The following is a 22,574-nucleotide window of genomic DNA, read 5'->3' as shown; positions in this document are numbered from 1 at the left end:
GCCTTACCTGTAGGTAAAAAATTACCAAGCGGGGTCAACAACCATTTTAACAGTGGACAGTGCAGTCTCTAGCCTGCCCGCTAGCTTGGAGAAGGAAGGTGAGTGCCTTGCCATCCTGGGCTACAGGGGTTTGCATTTATATTGATGCACACAGTGAAGGGAGACACAACTCTAATCCTTATTTGCAATGGTGGCTCTATAGCAGGGGTCTTTAAACAATGGCCCTCCAGTTGTTCAGGAACTACAATTCCCATCATGCCTAGTCATGTCTGAGAATGTCAGTTTTACAATGCCTGCCTCATGGCATGTGTAGTTCTGCCACAGCTGGAGGGCCGTAGTTTGAGGATCCCTGGTCTATAGGATGCTGCATGTAAAAAGACACAAACAATCTGGGGCAGTGATGATGGCATCAACTTAAACTGAATTACAGACAAGGATAAAAAGATAATGAAGCTGCACACTCAGTAAATGATTAAATCAGCTGCTGAATGTACTTAAAAACTGAGGGTGTAATATCACTTTAATTAGGGATGCACCGATAGCAGTTTTTAAGGCCGAGTACCAATACTTTTTCTCAAGTACTCTGATACTGATACATATGTGCGGGCTGGCTGCAGTGCGATTTTTAAAGTCATGTATATTCAGTTCGGTTCAGATGCGATTTCCAATGTCATACACTTAAAAAAATTGCACCTGCACCGCTGAATCTAATCTCACCGGACTGTTTTTCAAATCGCACTGAAACCCCCCCCACACATATGTGAACCCAGTCTTAAAGTCTGCAGACCTGAAGGTATCGGTGTTAGGATCGTTGCATTTGCACAATTACTTGTGCAAATGCCAAGTATCGGCAACGATACTGGTATCAGTGCAACGCTAACTTAAATATAATAATAGGTGTAAATATTGTAATAAATATGCGATGCTCAAGGGGCACTTGAGATAAGATGACCCACACAAATGGGTGTTTAGTAGGGTTGCACCGATCTGTTTTTTTTTTTTTTTTTTTATGGCAAGTACGAGAAGTAATACTTTTGATCACTGATACCATTATGGTGTAATTTGAGCCCATACAAAATGATGCGATTTGAACACTCACCGATACCATTATGGTGTAATTTGAGCCCATACAAAATGATGCGATTTGAACAGGAATGTGGTGCGATTCCTGTCCGAATTGCGTGCAATTTCCCACACCACTCCTGTGTGAACCCAGGCTTGTCATAGTGACTAAAGCCTGGGATCACAAAGGAGCAGTGCGTGAAACCGCATGCGATTCGGACCGGAATCGCACTGCATTTCTATTCAAGTCACATGCAACTGTTTGCAGTGCGATTTGAGCCCATTCATTTATTATGAGCTCAAATTGCACTGCAATGGTATTGGTTTCAGGTATCAGAGCATTTGCACAAGTAAGAGTACTCAAGCAAATACTTAGTATCGGCACGGATACCGGTATCAGTGCAACCCTAGCGTTTAGATACACTGACCTACATAAAGAGATACAAGCTTTAGTAGCCACTTAAAGACCAGACCTATTTCTGACATGTGTTACTTCGTTAAAAATCTGTATTTTTTGCTAAAAAATTACTTAGAAACATTTTTTTTTTTTTTTAGCAGACTCTGGAGAATAAAAAAGCAGTCGTTGCAATATTTTATGTCACACGGTATTTGCGCAGTGGTCTTTCAAACACAATTTTTTTGGGAAAAAATACACTTCACTAAATTAAAAGAAAAAAACGAAATAGTAAAGTTAGCCCAATTTTTTTTTATATTGTGAAAGATGATGTTACACCGAGTAAATAGATACCCAACACATTACGGTTTAAAATTGCGCACACTCATGGAATGGCAACAAACTACAGTACTTAAAAATCTCCATAGGGGACACTTTAAAAAAATTGAATGGTTACCTGTTTACTTTTTTTATTATATAAATGTTATTATTTTTACATTATACTTGTTACAAACTTTAATTCTGAATTAAAACAGAATCCACAAGAAAGATACATGACAATAATTAAAAAAAAGAAGACCCTCATTCTTATATTCCTAACAAACACAAGTATAATAAATACCTCCCACCCCATCCCCCTCCTCTTCTCTTGCATCCTTTGTCCAATCTTTGTTCTTGTCCCACCTATATTCTTCACATTCCCTTTTCTGCTTCCTTTTTTTCACACACCTCCCATTTCGGCATATTTCTTTTTACCTTTAAACTTTAACCAATCTTTCCATATTTTCTGAAATGTATCTAATTTATCTTCTTCTCTTTTGATATAGCTCTTCCAGGTTATAAATGTTATTTACATGCCTTATCTTCTATCTCTACTCTTATATTATTCTCTTTATATTTATTTTTATTTCGATTTGTATATTTATATCTATTCCCATTCATTTTTAGATAGTATTATTTATCTTTATTATTAGTTATTTTTATTCTTATCCGTTGTTGTAGGATATACATATACACTGGAACGTATTTTAGGGTGATTTATTATCTGGTTTTTATTGAATATATAATATTCTTTTATTTATTGAATTAATAATTGTTACTCAAGTGTACTATTGTTATTTATTGTATCCATAATCATTCTTCCTGGCAATATTATAATTTCACCACTAGGTGGTGTTTTATAAGTCAATATGTTTATAAGTAGTCATCCATTGTGTATCACTGCTGCATATTTTATGGTTTCCTTTCGGCAAAACTATTACCTGACTACTAGGTGGTGTCCACAGTGCCTATGAATAGGGAGATTTTTCCCTCTGATCATCAAAAGAAGCGCGCATTGTTTTCTGCCATCCAGTTCGCATGCTCCGAAAACGCGTTGCGGATTTGTGACGTCAGAGGATCAACACTGCTTTCCACCGTGCGGCTCAACCCTCGTTTCCAGCTGGGGGTTTCTCATCGCACTCCATTTCCAACCGGATTCAGCGGGACCCGGGGAGAGACGCTATATCCCTTCTACATGGGCAGCAGTGCCCCTACTCCTACGGACATCTTATTGGGCACAACATCCCATATGTATCTCCTCACGAACCTAAATGTGAGTCTGCATTTACTTTAATAAATCTCTATGTATACGGTCCACACTCAGAGGCACTTTTTTGTTTGCTTGTCTCTTATATGTTTTGCAGCTTCTACTCCCCCCTTCTGAAGGGCAGCCCTGTATCCTCCCTCACAAGGAATTGTATAGACTTTCTGAATATATATTGCAGTTTTATGAACTGACTTCCATATATTAGCGCCTAACTATTTTTATATTTATTCTTATCCAATCTCTTACCTTGGGTTTTTCTGGTACCAGCCAAAACTTGGATAGGAAGGACGGTATGGACCATAAGGTGAGTACCTGGATAGAGAACTGGCTCCAGGGGAGAGTACAGAGGGTGGTGATTAATGGGGAGTACTCGGATTGGGTGGGTGTGGAAAGTGGGGTCCCCAAAGGTTCTGTCCTGGGACCAATCCTGTTTAATTTATTCATAAATGATCTAGAGGAGGGGATATCTAGTACAATCTCAGTATTTGCGGATGATACTAAACTAAGCATGCCGATATCTTCTATGTAGAATGTGGAAACCTTACAAGCGGACCTGAACAAAATAACGGGATGGGCAACTACATGGCAGATGAGGTTTAATGTTGAGAAATGTAAAGTAATGCACTTGGGCGTCAGAAACCAGAAAGCAAGCTACTCACTAGGGGGGGGGAAACCTCTGGGTGAATCTAAGAAGGAAAAGGACTTGGGGGTACTGGTAGACAACAGGCTTGGGAGTGGCATGCAATGCCAAGCCGCTGCAAGCAAAGCCAACAGAATACTGGGATGTATAAAAAAGGGGATTCCCTCCAGAAATAAAGAGATTATTCTTCCACTCTACAAGACTCTGGTCCGGCCACATCTGGAGTATGCTGTCCAGTTCTGGGCACCGGTCCTCAGGAAGGATGTGCTGGAATTGGAAAGAGTCCAGAGAAGGGCAACAAAAATAATTAGGGGAATGGAGGACATCAGCTATGAGGAAAGACTACAAGCACTGTAGAGAAGAGACGATTGAGGGGGGATATGATATCAATGTACAAATACTGTACTGGCGACCCTAGCATACGGAACAAACTATTCAGAGTAAGGGAATACAATAAGACACGTGGCCACTCACTAAAACTAGAGGAAAGGCGGTTTAACCTTAAAATGCGTAAGGGGTTCTTCACTGTAAGAGCGGTAAGGATGTGGAATTCTCTTCCACAAGCAGTTGTATCAGCTGGGAGCATTGATAGTTTCAAAAAACTATTAGATGGGCACCTTAAAGACCACAACATACAGGGGTATACAATGTACGGTTAACAGCAAACACACACACACATCATAGGTTGAACTGGAAGGACTGATGTCTTTTTTCAACCTCACTAACTATGTAACTATGTAAGGATATTTTGCAGCATTTATTAAAATGTATTGCTCTCACTCGAAGGATCGTGGCGATACCTCACATGTGTTATTTGAATACTGTTTACATTTGAAGACATGACTTACGTTTGCGCTTTCTTTAGCGCATGAGCACACAAGGACGTTTTTTTTTTTTTTTTTTTTATTCATTTTATTTTTACACTGCACTTCAAAATATTTAAAAAGCCAAGACCAAAGTTTTGAATACTCTGGATTTTTTTTAACCACTTGCCAACCGCCGCAAGTACATATACTGCAGCGGTCAGCCCCTCCTGAGCAAAGTGACGTATAGGTACGTCACTCACCCACGAGCCAATAGGAGGCGAGCGCGTGCTCCTGCCCCCGCTCGTTCACTGCCATCACCGCGCAAGTGACCGGTGGCTCCGATGTCCGCCGGTCACTCGCGATTTCCTGCTGGAGAGGGAAAAAGGCAGGCAGCTGATGACAAAGCCGCCTGTCATTCTCCCTGATGTAACTGCAGAGATCATACAATCCTGCTATGTAGGATCGTTTGTCTCTGTGGTTACATCAAAAGCCACGCCCCTTGACAGTTAGAATCACGCCCCTAGGGATACATTTAACCCCTGGATCTCTAATAAAGTTAACCCCTTCCCTGCCAGTGTCATTTGCACAGTAACAGTGCACATGTATAGCACTGATTACTGTAGTAATGTCACTGGTACCCCCAATAGTGTCAAAAATGTCAGTCAAGGGTCCAATCTGTCCGCCGCAGTCCCACAAAAAAAAAAAAAAAAAAAATCGCAGATCGGCGCCATTACTAGTTAAAAAAAAAAAAAACAATAAAAATTACATAAATCTTTCCCGTAGTTAGTAAACGTAATAACTTTTGCAAAAAACAATCAAAATACGCTTATTGTGATTTTTTTTTCACCAAAAATATGTAGGAGAAAACAAATTGGCCTAAAATGTTAAAAAAATTAGATTTTTAGATTTTTTTTGGGGGGAATTTCATATAAAAAAAATGTGAAAAATAGTTATTTTTTCAAAATTGTCGCTCTTTTTTTGTTTATAGCGCAAAAAAAGTAAAAATCGCACAGGTGATCAAATACCACCAAAAGAAAGCTCTGTTTGTGGGAAAAAAAGGACGTCAATTTCATTTGGGTACAGCGTCGCACGACCGCGCAATTGTCCGTTAAATTCACGCAGTGCCGAATCGCAAAATAGGCCCTAGTCTTTGAGCAGCCAAATCCTCCGGGGTTTAAGTGGTTAAATTGGCACTGTTGGCTGCCGAGTAAACCGGAAGTGATGACACCTCCGGGTTTTTACATTGAAGACCCGATCAAAGCAGATTCCGGCTTTTTATTTGGGACTCCGGCCAGCCGGTGGCCATCCCAGCTGGTCGCTCAGATCTCCCGGTTAATGGTGGTTAAAAAAAAAAAAAAAAAAATTAAGAAATTTTGGCTTGCAGCATATGAAAAAAAAACCTTTGCTACTCATCACCGCTTTCTCCTTCCAAATCTATTGCCTTACCTGGATCTGCAATTCTTTGGCAATCTGCCGAAGCTGTTGATAATCAAACAGGTTATTGTAAGTCTGCTCTGCAATTCTGTTAAGAGCAGAAACAAATTTCTTTGCTTGAGATCGATTACTCATTCCTGAGCCGTGCTGAGATCTATCGAAATCAAGTTTTCCAAACTCGTCTGAGTACGTCCCAAGAAGGCTAGAAAAAATGGAAAGAAATACGGTATTAGCCTGACTCACTGGAAATAATCATGCAGTTAAAAATATATAGTATTTTTATATAGGTTTGTTTCTTTATTAAACATTTTTTTTTTATTTATTTTTTTATTGGGCAGGTAAATATGAAATCTTGCACATGAATATCTTGTATTCTCATATTTAGCCAGCAGGTAGCACTTTAGGCTCACTTTCACATTTTCTGGAATAAAATCAGTCTAACTGTTTTCTGGCCAATACCGGGCGTTCCTTTAATAGGGTCTGCACGCCTGGGGGAGGCGGAAGGGTTGACAGTCATGTTATTGGCTGTCACAGTGGTCACTTGATTTGGAGAAATTGCTGGCTACTGGTCTTTAATGGTGACTGAGAGTTGTCTGGCAGCTTAGTCTCAGTCCTGGGAGCACACAGTGAGTGCATACTCAGCACAGAAATACTGGCCGCCCACCAACGCATATGTGCACGTTAAAGTTTGTTTAAAAAAAAAAAAAAAAAAAACATTTCCCTCTGGGTGATCTCTGTACATTGCAAGGATTTTAATAAACGTTGTTGCAGATTCCTACTTTTTGTTGTTCTGAAGAAAGATCGGTTTGTTTGTCTGTGTTCATGTGCACAGTGAATCTGTATGGGAGGGATAATTTAATTATCAATCAGCTGCTGCACCTGCAGGGTTCTAATGAGGAACGTGGCAGGGTCTGCATCCCTTTAGACAGGACTTACCTTTAAGAGTATCTCACCAAAAATGACATTTTTGTTGCAGGGGATGCCCAAAATCTAAATTGTATCTTGGTGCAGATTTCTGGGAAAACCAGTGACAGTCGCAAAAGCAGGAAATTACATTTCTGGGGGGCGTTCTGTATACCATCTGTGTACAGACCGCCTCCAGGTTGCCATATTGCATTTTTCAGAATATTACAGTGGCTGCAGATTGAAAATGGAAGCTACTTTTTAATAACATTAAATTACAATATGACTTGTGTAACAATTTTATACGCTATTTTTTTTTATTCATGAAAGTGGAGTTACACTTTAACAATTTCACTGTCAGAGACATTTTTTTTTGTCTTTTGCACACATTTATAAATTTTTTTTAGGCCTGAAGATTACATAAAACCCCCAAAACATAATTTCTGAAAAAATACACTCTAGAGAATAAAATAGTGTTGGTTCCAAGTTTTTTTTATTTACAAGATATGAACATAAGGCTACGTTCACATGTGGGTGTAGCGGATCACGGGCAGAATCACCGCGATTCTGCCCGCGATCCGGAATCATTGCAAATCGCGGGACGCCTGTGCAATGCCTGTGATTTGCAATGGCACCCCAAACGCTGTGCGATGTTGCAGCGATTTCCGCCTGCCGAATCGCGGCAACATAGCGCGAACAGAATCGCGGGACGCATGACGCCCAAAAAAGGTACAAGAGCTTCTTTGGGGCGTCATGTGTCCCGCAATTCTGTTTGCGCGATGTTACCGCGATTCGGCAGGCGGAAATCGCTGCAACATCGCACAGCGTTTGGGGTGCCATTGCAAATCACGGGCATTGCACAGGCGTCTCGCGATTTGCAATGATTCCGGATCGCAGACAGAATCGCGGTGATTCTGCCCGTGATCCGCTACGCCCACATGTGAACGTAGCCTAAAGGTCTAGGGATCGCAACATTTCAGTAAAAAATCCATGAAAGTTAATTTTAGGGCACACAAAATGCAATATATTACCCATTTTTTTTTTTGCAAAATATTTAAAAAGCAGAGGTTGCACCCCGAGTAAATAGATAACCAACACGTCACACCTGAAATGTACATGCGCCCATGAAATGGTGACAAACTTCAATACCACCATATTTTCTATAGGCGATGCTGTAAAAGCCCCCTATGGGTAATGAGTTTAGTGTTACGGATGAGGTCTGAGGAAAACATGGTAGTATTACTTCTATGATGTAGAGAACAACATTTGGAAACTGGCCTTGAAGAAAATGTTTTCAAAGAGTGACCAAGAGAAAACTTTTTTTTTTTTAACTTTAAAATGTTTGTAAACCTTTGATTTTTTTTTTTATTAAAACAACAAGCATGGTATACTTACCTGCTCTGTGCACTGGTACTACCCAGAGCAGCCCCAATCCTTCTCCTCTGGGGTTCCCCGCTCCTCCTCTTCAGTGAGTGCCCCCATTGAAAGCAGCTTTCTATGGAGGCACTTGAGCAGGCTCACTCCTGAGCCGCCCTGTCTGTGTATTGATACAGACAGGATGGCTCAGCCCTGCTAGTGATCTGCCCAGTGAAGAGAAAGAGAGCTGCTGCTCTTGTGAACATTACTGGATCGAGATTGGGTTCCGGAATGTATAAGGAGGGGGTCCCTCTAGCACATGAGGTTTTTTACCTTAATGCACAGGTAAAAAAACGTCAAGGCTTTAGAACCACTTTAACTTCAATATTGGGCACTTTCACCCCCTGCCTGCCCAGGACAATTTTCAGCTTTCAGCGCTGTCACACTTTGAATGACAACACTGTCATGTAACACTGTACCCAAAATACATTCTTATCATTTTGTTCACACAACTAGAGCTTTATTTTAATGGCATTTAATCACCACTGTTTTTTTTTATTCTTTGCTAAATAAACTAAAAAAGACTGAAAATGTTAAAAAAAAAAATGCGTTTTTCTTTGTTTCTGTTAAAATTTAGCAAATAAATAATCTTTCTACATAAATTTAGGCCAAAGTGTATTCTGCTACATTTCTTTGGTGAAAATAACCTAAATCAGTGTATGTTATTTAGTCTGTAGGAAAGTTATTGAGTCCACAAACTATGGTGTATAGATCTTAAAAAGTTATTAATCCTGATGTACCGTATTTTCCGGCGTATAAGACGACCCCCATAATTTTCAAGTTAAAACATAGGTTTTGGGCTATACTCGCCGTATAAGACTACCCCCTTCCGAAGCAAGGCAACAGCATTGAAAAACATCAGATTTCTCATAGATCTCCAAGGTACCCTAGTACTGTAATACATGTAATCTCTCATAATATCTCCAAGGTACCCTAAATATAAGTATTACCAGTAGATGTAATCTCAAGACGCTGGCTGTGTGGGAATCCTGTACCGGTATACTAGATGTACCGTAGCTTCGGCTACATACAGTATACTGCGCTGAGCCAATCACAGTGAGCGATGTATTCTATTATTGAATGCAAAGCCTGCTCGGATTGGCAGAGTCAGAGAGGCGGGCTGATGTTACTTCGCCAATCCGAGCAGGCTTTGCATTCAATAATAGAATACATTTCTCTCCCTGATTGGCTCAGCATGGTACACTGTATGTAGTCGAAGCTACGGTACATACGGTATACCGGTACAGGATTCCCACACAGTCAGCGTCTTGAGAGATTACATCTACCGGTAATACTTATACTTAGGTTACCTTGGAGATATTATACTCGGCGTATAAGACGACCCCCCATTTTTGGGGGATTTTTTTGAGGTTCAAAAGTAGTCTTATACGCCAGAAAATACAGTACTGACATTTCTTGAGGCCCAAAAATGCCAGGCCAGTACACGTCCCCCAAATGACCACTTTTTGGAAAGTAGACAGTCCAGGGTGTTTAGTAAGTGGCATGGCGAGTTTTTTGCAGTTGAAAGTTTTTGTCAATTTTTGGGAAAATTTAGATATTAACTACTTGCCACCTGCCCACTGTCAAATGACGGTGGGAGGATGTCATATTACTGGTGCCCAAGAATGGCCGCTCCGTGTTCCTAGGATACGGCGGGACCCCGATCTTGGTAAGGAGCCAATGACGTGGCTCTTTACCCATGTGATCGGCTGTGTCCAATCACAGGCGGTCACATGTAAATGCAGAGGGGCCGTTTGTCGGCGCTCCTCGCCTCACACTGTCAGATCAGCTGATCATCCTCCTCGAAGGGGAGTACAGGACAAGTAATCAGGGCCCTGATTACAGTAACGCAAATAAAGTGCCCATTAGCGACACCAATCAGTGACACCAATCAATGCCCAACAGTGACCCTAATAAGTGCCCATTAGTGATTCCAGTCAGTGGCCGTCATTGCCTGCTCATCTGTGCTGCCCATCAGTGCCACCTATCAAGTGCCCATCAGTGCTGCCTATCAGTGCCCATCAGTGTGGCATATTAGTGCCTCCTCATCAGTGCCCTTTAGTGCTGCCTCATCAGCGCACATCAGTGAAGAAGAAAAATTATTTGACACAGCTGGTCACGTGGTAAAGAGCCGCTGATTGGCTCTTTACCTCAATTCGTGATCAGCAGTGTCCTCCAGACACTGCGAACACAGAGCATGCTGCCCACACCCCACCGTGAGCGTGATCACAGCACGCCGGTGATGTTCCAGAATTAGCCGGCCGCACTGTAGCTGTCATTCGGTCATTTCATTTTTATAAACATATAATTTTAATAATAATGCGGTCATTTCTGCAAATACACCATTACATTGCAGATTCTCCTGGAAAAGTGAATCTTGTTCATGAAGCGCGTTGAGTTTATGGATCGCTGTGGGAGGTACTGTAAACAAATTTTTGTACCGTTCTTTTTTTCATTTTAACTTCTTCCAGACAGCCCCACAAATATATACTGCGGCAGGGCGGCCCCCCTGGGCGAAATTACGTACCTGTATAGTTTGGGGTCTGGGGGTGCGCAACCAGAGACCCGTTCCAGCCAATCGGCGGGTCCGGCGGACCTGATGTTTGCCAGCACCCTGTGGCCATTTCCAAGAGAGGCAGAATGGCAGTCTGCTTATGTAAACAAGGCAGATCACCGTTCTGTGAGGGGAATATGGAGATCTCGTGTTTCTGCTAAGCAGTAAGACAGATCTCGGTCTTCCCCCAATCATTGCAACTCCCTTCCCCTTACAGTTAGAAAGCAATCCCAGGGAACACATTTACCCTTTGATCGGCCCTGATGTTAACCCCTTCCCTGCCAGTGTCATTAGTACAGTGACGGTGCATTTGTTTTTTTTTTTGCAATGATCATTGGTGTCACTGATCCCCAAAAAGTGTCAGATTTGTCTGCCACAATGTCGAAGTCCTGCTAAAAATCGCTGATTGCCTCCATTACAAGCAGAAGAAACCAAAAAAATTCATAAATCTATCCTGTAGTTTGCAGACGGAATAACTTTTGCGTAAACCAATCAATATACGCTTATTGGGATTTTTTTTTTTTTTTTAACCAAAAATATGCAGCAGAATACATATAGGCCTACATTTATGAAGACATCTGATTTTTTACATTTTATTATTGGATATGTTTTATAGCATGAACTAAAAAATATTGTTTTTTTTTTTTTCAAAATTGGTCTTTTTTTGTTTATAGCCCAAAAAATAAAAAACACAGAGCTGATCGAATAGCACCAAAAGCAAGCTCTATTTGTGGGTAAAAAGGACATCAATTCATTTGGGTACAGTATTGAATGACCACGCAATTGACAGTTAAGGTAACGCAGTGCCGTATCGCAAAAAATGGCCCGGTCATGAAGGGGGTGTAAAACCTTCTGTGGCTGAAGAGGTTAAATGTGTACTTTAGAATCTTTAGAAAGATAGTTTTTTTATTTATGTAGTGTGATGTGCCCATAAATCAGGCATACATACTGTTAAAAGTCCTAAAAATCCTCTCTCTTGGTACTCTATTAACCACTTGCCAACCAGTCGCCGCAGTTGTATGGCGGTCCGTGGGAACGATCCTGGAGGCGCATGCGCCCACTCACCAGCGGGAAAGCCGATTCACTGAGCTGGCGGCCACGATTGCCGCCAGGCACCCACGATCACTCCCCGTGAAGAGAGAACGGCAGTCTGCTGTTGTAAACACAGCAGACCGTTGTTCTCTCTGGAACCAATACAGAGCTCCTGTGTTCCTTTTATTTAGGAAGGATCACAGGTCTCTGTATTGATTTCACAAGCCCATCCCCCCCCCCCCCAGAGTTACAAAACACCCCCTAGGCTCACACTTAACCCTTTGATCTCCCCTGGGTTAACCTCTTCCCTGCCAGTGTCATTATTACAGTAACAGTACATATTTTTAGCACCGATTACTGTAGTAATGTCACTGGTCCCCCCAAAATGTCAGTTAGGGGTCCGATCTGTCCGCCGCAATTTTGCAGTCAAAAATCACAAATCAAAACAAATAAATCGCAGATCGCCGCCATTACTAATAAAAATAAATAAATTAAAATGTCATAAATCTTTCCCCTAGTTTGTAGACGTGATTTGATACGCTTATTAGGATTTTTTTTACCAATGATATGTAGCAGAATACAAATTAACCTAAAGTGATGAAAAAAAATTTGATTTGTAAACTTTTTTTTTGGGAAGGTTATATAGCAGAAAGTGAATCTTTTTTTTTTTTTCAGAATTGTTGCTCTTTTTTTTTTATAGCGCAAAAAAAAAAAAAAAATATTGCACAGGTGATCAAATACCATCAAAAGAAAGCTCTATTTATGGGGAAAAAAAGGACATACATTTTGTTTGGGTACAGCATCGCATGACCGCGCAATTGTCCGTTAAAGTAACGCAGTGCCGTATCGCAAAAAAAATGGCCTGGTCATTAAAGGGGAAAATCTTCTGGTCCAAAAGTGGTTAAAGGAGAAAATCTTCCGGTCCAGAAGTGGTTAAAATTGGCGGAGAATGGACAATGTTCATGAATACCACACACTAATATTTGTTGGCTAACCTGTATTTCATTATTTGCACAACATCTTCAGCATCTTCTTTGATGGCCTCTTCCCTCAGCTCCAGCCTGGCTCGAGCCTGGATACAAACACAAATCAAAGTAGCACGAAAAAAAAACCCTATCTACATAGTCATGGATCGGTAACTCTTCAAATATTTTTGATTTTTATCCTCTGTGTCCGATCCATTCTACCCAACCAATACAATAGGCTAAATTCATGAGGCTTTAAAGTGGATGTAAACCCTCACACCTACCTAGTGAAGTGAACAGTCCCAGATGATACACAGAGAGGAAACAAATCTCCCTACGTAAGTTTTATCTGTATATCTGCGTTCTTCAGCTTTCTATATTCTTTAGAAAGTGCACATTGTGTTAGGGATTTCCTCTTCCTGTTCAGCACTGGCAGTGGATTCTTGGCATACAGCCAAGACAGCTGATTGGAGGAAAGGCACCCCCCCCCCCCTCCCCCACTCCACATAGGCATAGACTTGCAGAGATGTTCTGGGACAAGACAAGCTCTCTGGTTTTATCTCCTGTTTCTGAGAACTTGTCAGAAGTTATGCTGATAACAGAGCAAAAAAAAAAAAAACAGCACAAAGACACGGGGCTCAGGGCTTTGGAGAGAGACAAGAAAACATTACATACATTATATATATATATATATATATATATATATATATATATATATATACACACACACACAGTATATATGTGCTTAGGTCAAATTTCATGAAATCCCCCTTCTTTTTTTTTTTTAGATGTACTATTTAAAAAAAAAGGGACATTAAACGTGGTGTTAGGCTTTAAAAAGACCATTATAATGATGCACTGCTCTTATAAGGGGATTTTTGAAACATAATTTAAGAGGCCCACCGTGCACATAACCTCAGAACTGAGAAAGCAGTTCCTCATTTTGGACAGAAATATTTTAAATCAGGTTTTCTGTACCTCCGTTAGTCGGATTAATGACTCAAGTTGTCTGGTTGTAATAGGAGTGCTGTCAATGCCTTGGTTCTGTTTTCTAAGCTCCAGGTAGAAGTCTTGGAGGACATGAGCTGCATCTGGGGACAGCTTAGGATGTACATACTGACGGGCATATCCAATGTACTTTCTTAATAGCTGGTGTGGAATAGGATCAAAATATTCACCTGGCCGAACCTAGATTAGTAATAAACAGTGTGAGCAATAATTTTAACAAATAATGAATAAGCAGTATATAAGTAATGTGACTCTAGAATAAACACGATTTAAAAAACAAAAAAACAAACATGTTATACTTACCTGCTCTGTTTAGTGGTTTTGCACAGAGCAGCCCAGATCCTCCTCTTCTCTGGTCCCTCGCCGGCACTCCTGGCCCCTCCCTCCTGCCGAGTGCCCCCACAGCAAGCAGCTTTCTATGGTGACACCCGACCCGAGCAGCTGCTCTGTGTGTCTATTCAGACATGGAGCTGTGGCTCAGCCCCACCCCCTCATTCTCATTGGCTCACTGACTAATTGACAGCAGCGGAAGCCAATGACACCCGCTGCTGTGTCTCAGCCAATCAGGAGGGAGAGTCCCATACAGCCAAGTCTTGTGCAACATCGCTGGATGGAGATGGGGCTTAGGTAAGTAACAGGGGGGGGGGCTGCTGCACACAGAGGGTTTTTTATCTTAATGCATAGAAAAAAAACTTCTACCACTTTAACCACTTGCGGACCACCCACCGTACATTTACTGCAGCAGGATGGCGGCTCTGTCCCGGGTCATGTACCCAGTATGTGATCTGACACCTCTGGATCTGGGGCGCATGCAGGCGTCACCAGTGACCAGCTCCCACTGTGATTATACACAGCGGGAGCCCAGCAGTAGGTACTATGGGGACTCGATGTCCGCCGACACCCGCTGATTACACAGGGCACAGGCAGAACGACAATATGGCTATGTAAACAAGGCAGATTGTCATTCTGGCAAAAGGGAAGGCACTGATCCTGTGTTTCTGCTAAGCAGGAACATGGATCTTTCCCTTCCCCTAGTCAAAGTACCACCCCCACAGTGAGTAAGCACAACCTAGGCACAGTTAACCCTTTGATCCCCCCTAATGTTAACCCCTTCAAATGTGTCAGTGTCCAATTTGCCTGCCGCAATATCGCAGTCGCGCTATAAGTTGCTGATCGCTGCCAAGTAAAAAAAAAAATAACCCATAGTTTGTACACGCTGTAACCTTTGCGCAAATCAATCAATATACGTTTATCTGGATTTTTTTTAACCAAAAAGAAGTAGCAGAATACATATTGGCCTAAATTGATAACATTTCATTTTTTACATTTTTTTATTGGGAATGTTTTACAGCAGAAAGTAAACCTCTTGGTCATCTTTCCCCGAAAACAAACACCTTGGCAGTCTTCTTATGTGCAGGAAGTACACTCCAGGTGTGATCTCCTGGTGACAGCCCTACAGTATTTCACAAAAGTAAGTACACCCCTCACATTTTTGTAAATATTTTATTATATCTTTTCAGGTGACAACACTGAAGAAATGACACTTTGCTACAATGTAAAGTAGTGAGTGTACAGCTTGTATAACAGTGTAAATGTGCTGTCCCCTCAAAATAACTCAACACACAGCCATTAATGTCCAAACCGCTGGCAACAAAAGGGAGTACACCCCTAAGTGACAATGTCCAATTTGGGCCCAAAGTGTCAATATTTTGTGTGGCCACCATTATTTTCCAGCACTGCCTTAACCCTCTTGGGCATGGAGTTCACCAGAGCTTCACAGGTTGCCACTGGAGTCCTCTTCCATTCCTCCATGACGACATCACTGAGATGATGGATGTTGGAAACCTTGCGTTCCTCTGCCTTCCGATGCTCAATAGGGTTTAGGTCTGGAGACATGCTTGGTCAGTCCATCACCTTTACCCTCAGCTTCTTTAGCAAGGCAGTGGTCGTCTCAGAGGTGTGTTTGGGGTCATTATGTTGGAATACTGCCCTGCGGCCCAGTCTCAGAAAAGAGGGGATCATGCTTGCATGTCACATGTACATACTGTATGTCTTTGTACTCCTCACCTGGTTGCCGCCACACACGCTTGACACCATCTGAACCAAATAAGTTTATCTTGGTCTCATCAGACCACAGGACATGGTTCCAGTAATCCATGTTCTTAGTCTGCTTGTCTTCAGCAAACTGTTTGCAGACTTACTTGTGCATCATCTTTAGAAGAGGCTTCCTTCTGGGACGACAGCCATGCAGACCAATTTGATGCAGTGTGCGGCGTATGGTCTGAGCACTGACAGGCTGACCCCCCACCCCTTCAACCTCTGAAGCAATGCTGGCAGCACTCATACGTCTATTTCCCAAAGACAACCTCTGGATATGACGCCGAGCACGTCCACTCAACTTCTTTGGTCGACCATGGCAAGGCCTGTTATGAGTGGAACCTGTCCTGTTAAACTGCTGTATGGTCTTGGCCACTGTGCTGCATCTCAGTTTCAGGGTCTTGGCAATCTTCTTCTAGCCTAGGCCAGTGATGGCGAATCTTGGCACCCCAGATGTTTTGGAACTACATTTCCCATGATGCTCAACTACACTGCAGAGTGCACCAGCATTATGGGAAATGTAGTTCAAAAACATCTGTGGTGCCAAGATTTGCCATCACTGGCCTCTCTTTGTGTAGAGCAACAATTCTTTTTTCAGATCCTCAGAGAGTTCTTTGCCATGAGGTGCCATGTTGAACTTCCAGTGACCAGTATGAGAGAGTGAGAGCGATAACACCAAATTTACCACACCTGCCCCCATTCACACCTGAGACCTTGTAACACTAACGAGTCACATGACACCGGGGAGGGAAAATGGATAATTGGGCCTAATTTGGACATTTTCACTTAGGGGTGTACTCACTTTTGTTGCCAGCAGTTTAGACATTTATGGCTGTGTTTTGAGTTATTTTGAGGGGACAGCAAATTTACACTGTTATACAAGCTGTACACTCACTAATTTACATTGTAGCAAAGTGTCATTTCTTCAGTGTTGTCACATAAAAGATATAATAAAATATTTACAAAAATGTGAGGGGTGTACTAACTTTTGTGAGATACTGTATGTTAGGAATGCTAGCTGGGGGGCCTTTCTAGTCATCTGGGTTAATGTCTGACTATTTAGGATCCCCCTTTCTCTTTTTGGTATGGTATGGAATCACCTTTAGTTATAAGCATACTTTTCATCCTTGATCAGTATAACTCTGTCAACAATTTCATACTACTGATTTGTATCACCGTTATAAATATCAGAAACTGTTGGAAGCATTTTGTACCCATAGTTACGTTTTCTTGTGTCTTGTTACCTGATTATGGAAATTATTTATTTATTTACTTTTTTTTTTTGGAGAAAAAAGGCAAAGGCAGGACCACAGACATTTAACACTGAAAATACCTTTAATCTCTCTTTTAAAGCCCTCTCGGAGGGCACCTCCAGCACAGAGGTACTGGAATCCTGAGTGTGTGTACGGGTTACCGTTGCACCACGTAAAATCTCCTTTGACCCTGCCCTCATGGCCATCACATGTTCTGAAAGTAAATGATCGTGGTCTACGTTTGGGGTATCCAGCAGGATGAACACCAGGTCAAATCTCGACAATAAGGCACTTCCCATTCTGCAGAAAGAAAGCGCGGAGATCATTTTTTTTCTTTTTACCAATGTACACAGTGAACCACATTAAACATTTTCATTTAAAGGGGCAGTCTACATTATTAGCAGTGCCCTATTATCAAATATGCTGTGATTTATGCACACTTATGAAGAAGGCGGCATGTGATACAATCATTTGATAGAAAGCTAAAAGACCTTTTCCTACTACGGGGGTGCTCAAACTTTTGAAGAGCGCAGGCAACTTAAGTGATTTGGTAATGGGTCGCAGGCAACAATAAAACAAAATGGTTCAAAATTTTGGTTTATTTTGAATATCATAATAAAGATTTTAAACCATCAGGATCATAATTTTCCATGGGACCCATCCCCGTTGGATGTTTACTCACTCTAATCACAAAAATGTAATTTTTTTAATTGGATAGGTTTTATACCAGAAAGTCAAAAAATTTTTTTTTGTTTATAGCGCAACAAATAAAAAACCCAGAGGTGATCAAATACCACCAAAAGCAATCTCTGTTTGTGGCGAAAAAAATGATCATTTTGTTTGAGTACAGTGTTGCATGACGGCTTGATTGTCATTTAAATTAAAGAGGTTGTAAACCCCCAAAAAAAATTTTTTTTTTCTTTTTGCAACCTGAAAGAGAAACACATAATGAGCTAGTATGCATCGCAATATTTACCTTAGAACGAGCCCCCGCCGTGCCGCCCTCTTACCTGTATGACGGGCGACATGTCCAGTCGCCCGTCTTCCGGGATCGCAGCATCCGGCCATCTGATTGGCCGGAGCCGCGGTGACGTCACTCCCGCGGGAGGGACGGTCACGGTGCGGGGCTCTGAAGAAATGGCACCAGCGGCCGTTCCTTCAGAGCGCATGCGCCAGTGACGTCACTGGCTGCATGTAAGGTAAATATCTCCTACACGGTGCATGTTTAGGAGATATTTACAGTACCTATAGGTAAGCCTTATCATAGGCTTACCTATAGGTGCAAGTTACAGAAGAGGGTTTACTTCCTCTTTAACGCAGTGCCAAAAAACAAAAAATCGGCCTGTTGATGGGGGGGACGTTAAATCTTGCGGAGTGCAAGTGGTTAATAAAGAAGTTTATTGCACTACTAGGGCATGCACTTCCCTGGTCTGTTTCTTACATTTGTAATTATTAATCAGATTAGATTTGAGGTTGAGGGCCACATCAGATAGTTCCAGGGGCCACGGCTGAGCATGCCTGTTCTATTATACAGCAAAAGTCTCCAGGTGTCAGAGATAAACCTTGTGGTAATCAGATTTTTTTTTTTTTTTTAAATAGAAAACCATTATGTCTCAGGCGGTTTTATCACATTTGTTACTGAAGGTAACTGATAAAGTTATGAACAAAATGTTCATAATAATATCATATGAATGTCTAACTTTTGAGAGCTGCAAGTCTCAGTAAAGCTGGCGACCCTCAGACCGTGCTTTTCCAGGATACACTGTACTATCTGACACTAGCCTATAGATGTCACTCTTACCATAATCAACTCATACAATGATCATCAGAGCCTAGGTTTCTCAAACATAATGTAAAATGCAAAGCACTCAAAAGCTTTGTCAAAGTCACATTCAAATATAGATAAATAATTGGATGAATATCACTGTATCATAAAACCATTTGTATATAGGATAATACTGTATGTTCCATATGATAAACAAGGTAATGGGTAATGCTACCCTTATACAGTAGGTAATGAGGATTTTAAGTCAAAGTAGAGTTCCAGGAACATATAAAAACACGAGACTTATCGTGGCCATTCACTCTTTGATTTTATTACCTGATTGATCTGTGATTTGATCAAAATAATCAAACCTGCACACACTCAAATAGCCATACCTTCACTTCTGATCAATTTAGACTTGGTTTAGGTCCCTTCCACACCTAGTGTTCCCTGAACCCACATTTTTGCATGCTTTTTTGTGTTTTCATGTGTTTTTGCAGGATATGCATAGGGAATCCCATTCACTTGAAGGGGCTGCCCTACATGTGACAAATGCTTTAAAGAACACCAGAACCAATCATCAGAACTAGTGCCCCCATTGGAAGATTTCCTCTCTATTACGGTTCTGAGGTCAACCCTAAACGGGATTTTATTTTACTTACACTTTTGATGATAATGGTAAACAGGACAAAAAGAGAGGGCAAATCTCCCTGAAGGGAGCATAGACAGCAATAATAACCGACAGGGGTTCCAATCCCTCTCCTTTAGTTACACTTTTGTAGATAAAAAAAAGATATTAGACATATCCTCCACCTTTTCTTTAGGCTTCTTATAATTTAAAGTCAGATACCAAGATCTTTAGCATTTGCAGAGTATCTATTGATAGCCATGTTAAAAGGAGCCTCAAAGTGGTTGTAAAGGCTCAAGGTAAAAAAACCTTCTGTGTGCAGCAGTCCTCCTAATACTTACCTAAGCCTGATCTTTATCCAGCTAAGTGCATTAGAGCAGCAGCTCACCCAGGACCCTTCCTCCTCATTGGCTAAAACAGCAGCAGGAGCCATTCGCTCCTGCTACTTTCAATCACAATCAGTGAGCCAATGAGGAGAGCAGGGGTGGGGACGAGCCACGGTGCGTGTGTGAATGAACACACACAGCAGTGGCTTGGGAGCGAGCCTGCTTAGGGGGACCTCATTGCAAGCTGCTTGCTGTGGGGGCACTCAACAGGAGGAAGGGGCCAGGAGCGGTGGCTGGGGACCAGAGGAGGATCGGGGCTGCTCTGTGCAAAACCAGTGCATAAAGCAAGAAAGTATGACATATTTGTTTTATTTTTTCAAAAAATGCCTTTACTATCACTTCAATGTGGCTCTCAAACCACTGCTTGACAGAGAGCAACATGTATTTGTGGTAACTATCAACGAGAAAGTACAGTACTGACACAACAAAAAATGTAATCTTTATGTGGGCTCATTACCATCTGTAACCCTGGTTACAACAAAACATTACAAAATTCTATCTAAAAGTCATCTAAGAAAGATGATCCCGGAGGATGTTCTAGTGCAGATGAAACGCGCATAGGAGGGGGGCTTTGAGAAAATAACTCTATAGTTCGCCCGCCGGTGTACAAAGGTGTGATGTTTGACATTTTTATCCTGTGATATTTGGGAGTACCTTTTCTTACTTAATAAAGAAGTGTTTTACCATTATTACCTTTTGTTGGGTTGCTTTTCTTCCTATTCTCCGAGAGGTGAGCAGTGCATCCTAGAGTATTAGCTGTGTTTCAGGAGGAACATGTGGAAGCATACATTGTGTAGAGTGGGGTTTAATCTTTTTCACAAGCATATTTGATCTCTAGAAGGCAGAGATCCTATATTGCCCTTTTGGTGGGCTGGAAAATTGTGAGCAGCGAATGCTTGATGCAACACACAAGTCTTATATAATACGTTAGCAGCCCTTTGTGGACAGTGGGTGTGAACTTTATTTTTCACATAAGTTTTATGAACAATCGCATGAGTTATTTTTTAAGTGTACTTTATATTTGTGTAATCATTGGCATTTTTTTTTAGCCCCCGTTCACACTGGGGCGACCTGTGAGGCGACCTGGTCGCCTCACAGGTCGCCGCAGGTCGCCTCCCATAGGGAAGCTGCGGACCCGTTCTGATAGGAGCGACACAAGTCGCTCCGACTCAGAAAAAGGGTCCGGAGCTTCTTTGGGGCGACCAGGAGGCGACCGCCATAGACTTCAATGTTATGAAGTCCGTGGCGGCCGCTCCGAGGTCGCGGCGCGCTGCTCGCACCGCGACCTCGGAGGTCGCGGTGCGAAGTAGCGTCGCCCCAGTGTGAACGGGGGCTTATTGTTTTTATTGATGTAAACACAGTAGAAATAAATTTGGTTGTGCACAGGAATATTCAGTCACAAACTGGTTTTCGTGTGGCTTTGCACACTTGTTTCCATTTTAAAAAGGTAAAAACATTGCCTTCCACTTTTGACTACCTAAAGCTGCAACTTCCCTGGCCATTATGGGGTCCTGAAGATCAGAGGTACTGAATTCACTAGCTGAATACTTGTTTAAGGCCAGTGATTTACCATCCTGAAACCAGAGGATCAGCATGACAGCCTAGCAGGCAACCAGCAATAACAGAAGGAGGTCAGTGATAGCAGTGTATGTATTACTTTTGTTATACATGTCCTCCTCTTGGGAATCCTTCCCTTTAATTGACAGAGTACTTACTTCAAATTTTCAGAGACAGTTTTGCCTTTGTTGTAGTGCCCACCCACTGGGTTAGCAGCAGCAATGATGGATGTCCTGGCGGGTAAGGTGCACACAATCCCAGCCTTGGCAAGACTAATACTCTGTTGTTCCATAGCTTCTAGTAGAGCCTGATGCTGATTACCCATCTTGTCAAACTCATCAATTCCACATATACCTGAATATTAAAACATAATAATGAAGGAAATTAAATCAGGGGCCTTAAAGTGGCAAAAAAAAAAAAAAAGTATTGCTCACAGTCAATCAATTCCCTGCTTTCATTTTTGGTTTTATTTGCCTTCTTTGGCATAGAAGCTGAGCATATCAATTCTAAAAATAAAAAGCCAGGAGATCAGATATTTTAAGGATTATGAATTAAATTGGAGAAGTGGGACAGTTGCCCAAAAGGAAAGCAGCTTGTTTCACTTTCCCAGCAAATTAAAAATGTAATCTAACTGGTAGCAAAAGGGCAGCAGTTCCCCTTTTGTTGCAAGTTTATGTGCCATTATAAACAAAGAAAAATTAGGATTTTTATTACAGCTTACCTGTAAAATCCTTTTCTTGGAGTACATCACGGGACACAGAGCTGGTAATAATTACTATTTGGTTTATACGCTACCTTGAGGTGAATGGACACTGGCAACCAATAGAAAGTTCCTCCTATATAACCCCTCCCATACAGGAAGAACATCAGTTTTTGAAGCAAGCAATGAAGATCCCAGAAAAGAGGGGAGAGAGCTCTGTGTCCCGTGATGTACTCCAAGAAAACGGAATTTTTGTAAAATCTTACCTGTAAAATTCCTTTCTCTGAGTCCTCCGACAGTCGCCGCCTCTTCATATTCGTCACAATGGGGTATTAGACTTTGCTCCGAAGGAGTAGCTAGGCAACAGAATATGTTAACATTAAAGT

The 22,574-nt window shown here is 41.6% G+C and overlaps 1 protein-coding gene across 1 annotated transcript in view; it reads right to left on the bottom strand.

Moving 5' to 3' along the window:
- Positions 1–22,574, bottom strand: part of MCM8 (minichromosome maintenance 8 homologous recombination repair factor) — a 92,637-nt gene that overhangs the window by 2,386 nt on the left and 67,677 nt on the right. The window contains exons 13-17 of the mRNA XM_082251237.1: positions 21,647–21,842; positions 17,233–17,452; positions 13,773–13,982; positions 12,825–12,901; positions 5,937–6,126 (exon numbers count right to left, since the gene is read on the bottom strand). Coding sequence (XP_082107363.1) covers positions 5,937–6,126; positions 12,825–12,901; positions 13,773–13,982; positions 17,233–17,452; positions 21,647–21,842 — 893 coding nt within the window. The remainder of the gene's footprint in view (positions 1–5,936; positions 6,127–12,824; positions 12,902–13,772; positions 13,983–17,232; positions 17,453–21,646; positions 21,843–22,574) is intronic.

Source organism: Pelophylax lessonae (genome assembly GCF_965119305.1).
Source record: "Pelophylax lessonae genome assembly, chromosome: 3".
In the NCBI taxonomy this organism is placed as follows: domain Eukaryota; kingdom Metazoa; phylum Chordata; class Amphibia; order Anura; family Ranidae; genus Pelophylax; species Pelophylax lessonae.
Note: the sequence above shows the minus strand (reverse complement) of the source record. Positions and strands in the feature narration are given on the sequence as shown.